Here is an 886-nt window from a genome sequence, read left to right on the forward strand (position 1 = left end):
GAGAAGGTTGTATTTACTTAATTTTTGTATTGTATGTACATGCTGTTGGGTTGTATTTGCTTGGTGTTTGGGTTGTGTGTGCTTTGTTTTCGGTTTTATGTGCTTGGTTTTAAGGTTGTACGAATTTGGTTTTTAATTTGTATGTGCTTGGATTTTAGGTTCTATGTTCTTGTTTTTTGGTTTTTATATGCTTATGTTTTGGGTTGTATTTATAACCGTTCTACAATATGTGAGAGGCTAGTTGAGGCTTGTTTTCTGCCTGGCCTTGACCTTTGTGAGGGGATAACCTCGGACTTCCTAAGATAGAGAAGATCTATGACATTCGCTGAAGCTATCTGTGCTGATGAAAGCTAGAATAGTTCTATGCAATATCTGGCCTGTCTTTAGGCGCAATGGTACGTCAGATGTGAAATAAGTTACACGTCTTTGTATTAATATATTAACAATACATACAAGATAACAGTGGCACAAGAACGAACTAACTACTCCCGAATGGTACTCACGCATGTGCCTGCTTGCACCACGAAACCCACCTGATCCCACACACCAACCACACTTCTAAGCTCTGTCGCAGTGTATGTAGTATCGATCACAGCTGTTGTTGAGTTATTCAATCACATGTCATCACGCATTACAGCTGACCGACTGCACTCAAATTCGCGAGGGATCTATTTTAACCGCACACACACCAGCCGTGGACCTGGATGTGCGCCTCAACGAGCTCGACAAGAAGCTCGACCGCTCATTGGATGGCATCAAGGATACCTTACGAATGGCTAGTAAGTGTGTGGACTGCCAAAGTGTGTATCAAACTGTCGATAGTAGAATGTAAGTCTTTGTACGGATATAAATATATATATATGTATATATGTATATATGTATATAT

General features: G+C 40.2%; 1 protein-coding gene across 1 annotated transcript; it reads left to right on the forward strand.

Moving 5' to 3' along the window:
* Positions 1-637: 637 nt before the first annotated feature.
* On the forward strand, positions 638-832 carry SARC_17346 (hypothetical protein; the record flags this gene model as incomplete). The annotated part of the gene is made up of 1 exon (XM_014288561.1): positions 638-832. The coding sequence occupies one exon, from the start codon at positions 638-640 to the stop codon at positions 830-832; it is 195 nt and encodes a 64-aa protein (XP_014144036.1).
* Between the last annotated feature and the right edge of the window lie 54 nt (positions 833-886).

This window comes from Sphaeroforma arctica, assembly GCF_001186125.1.
Source record: "Sphaeroforma arctica JP610 unplaced genomic scaffold supercont1.10456, whole genome shotgun sequence".
NCBI classification, from domain to species: domain Eukaryota; class Ichthyosporea; order Ichthyophonida; genus Sphaeroforma; species Sphaeroforma arctica.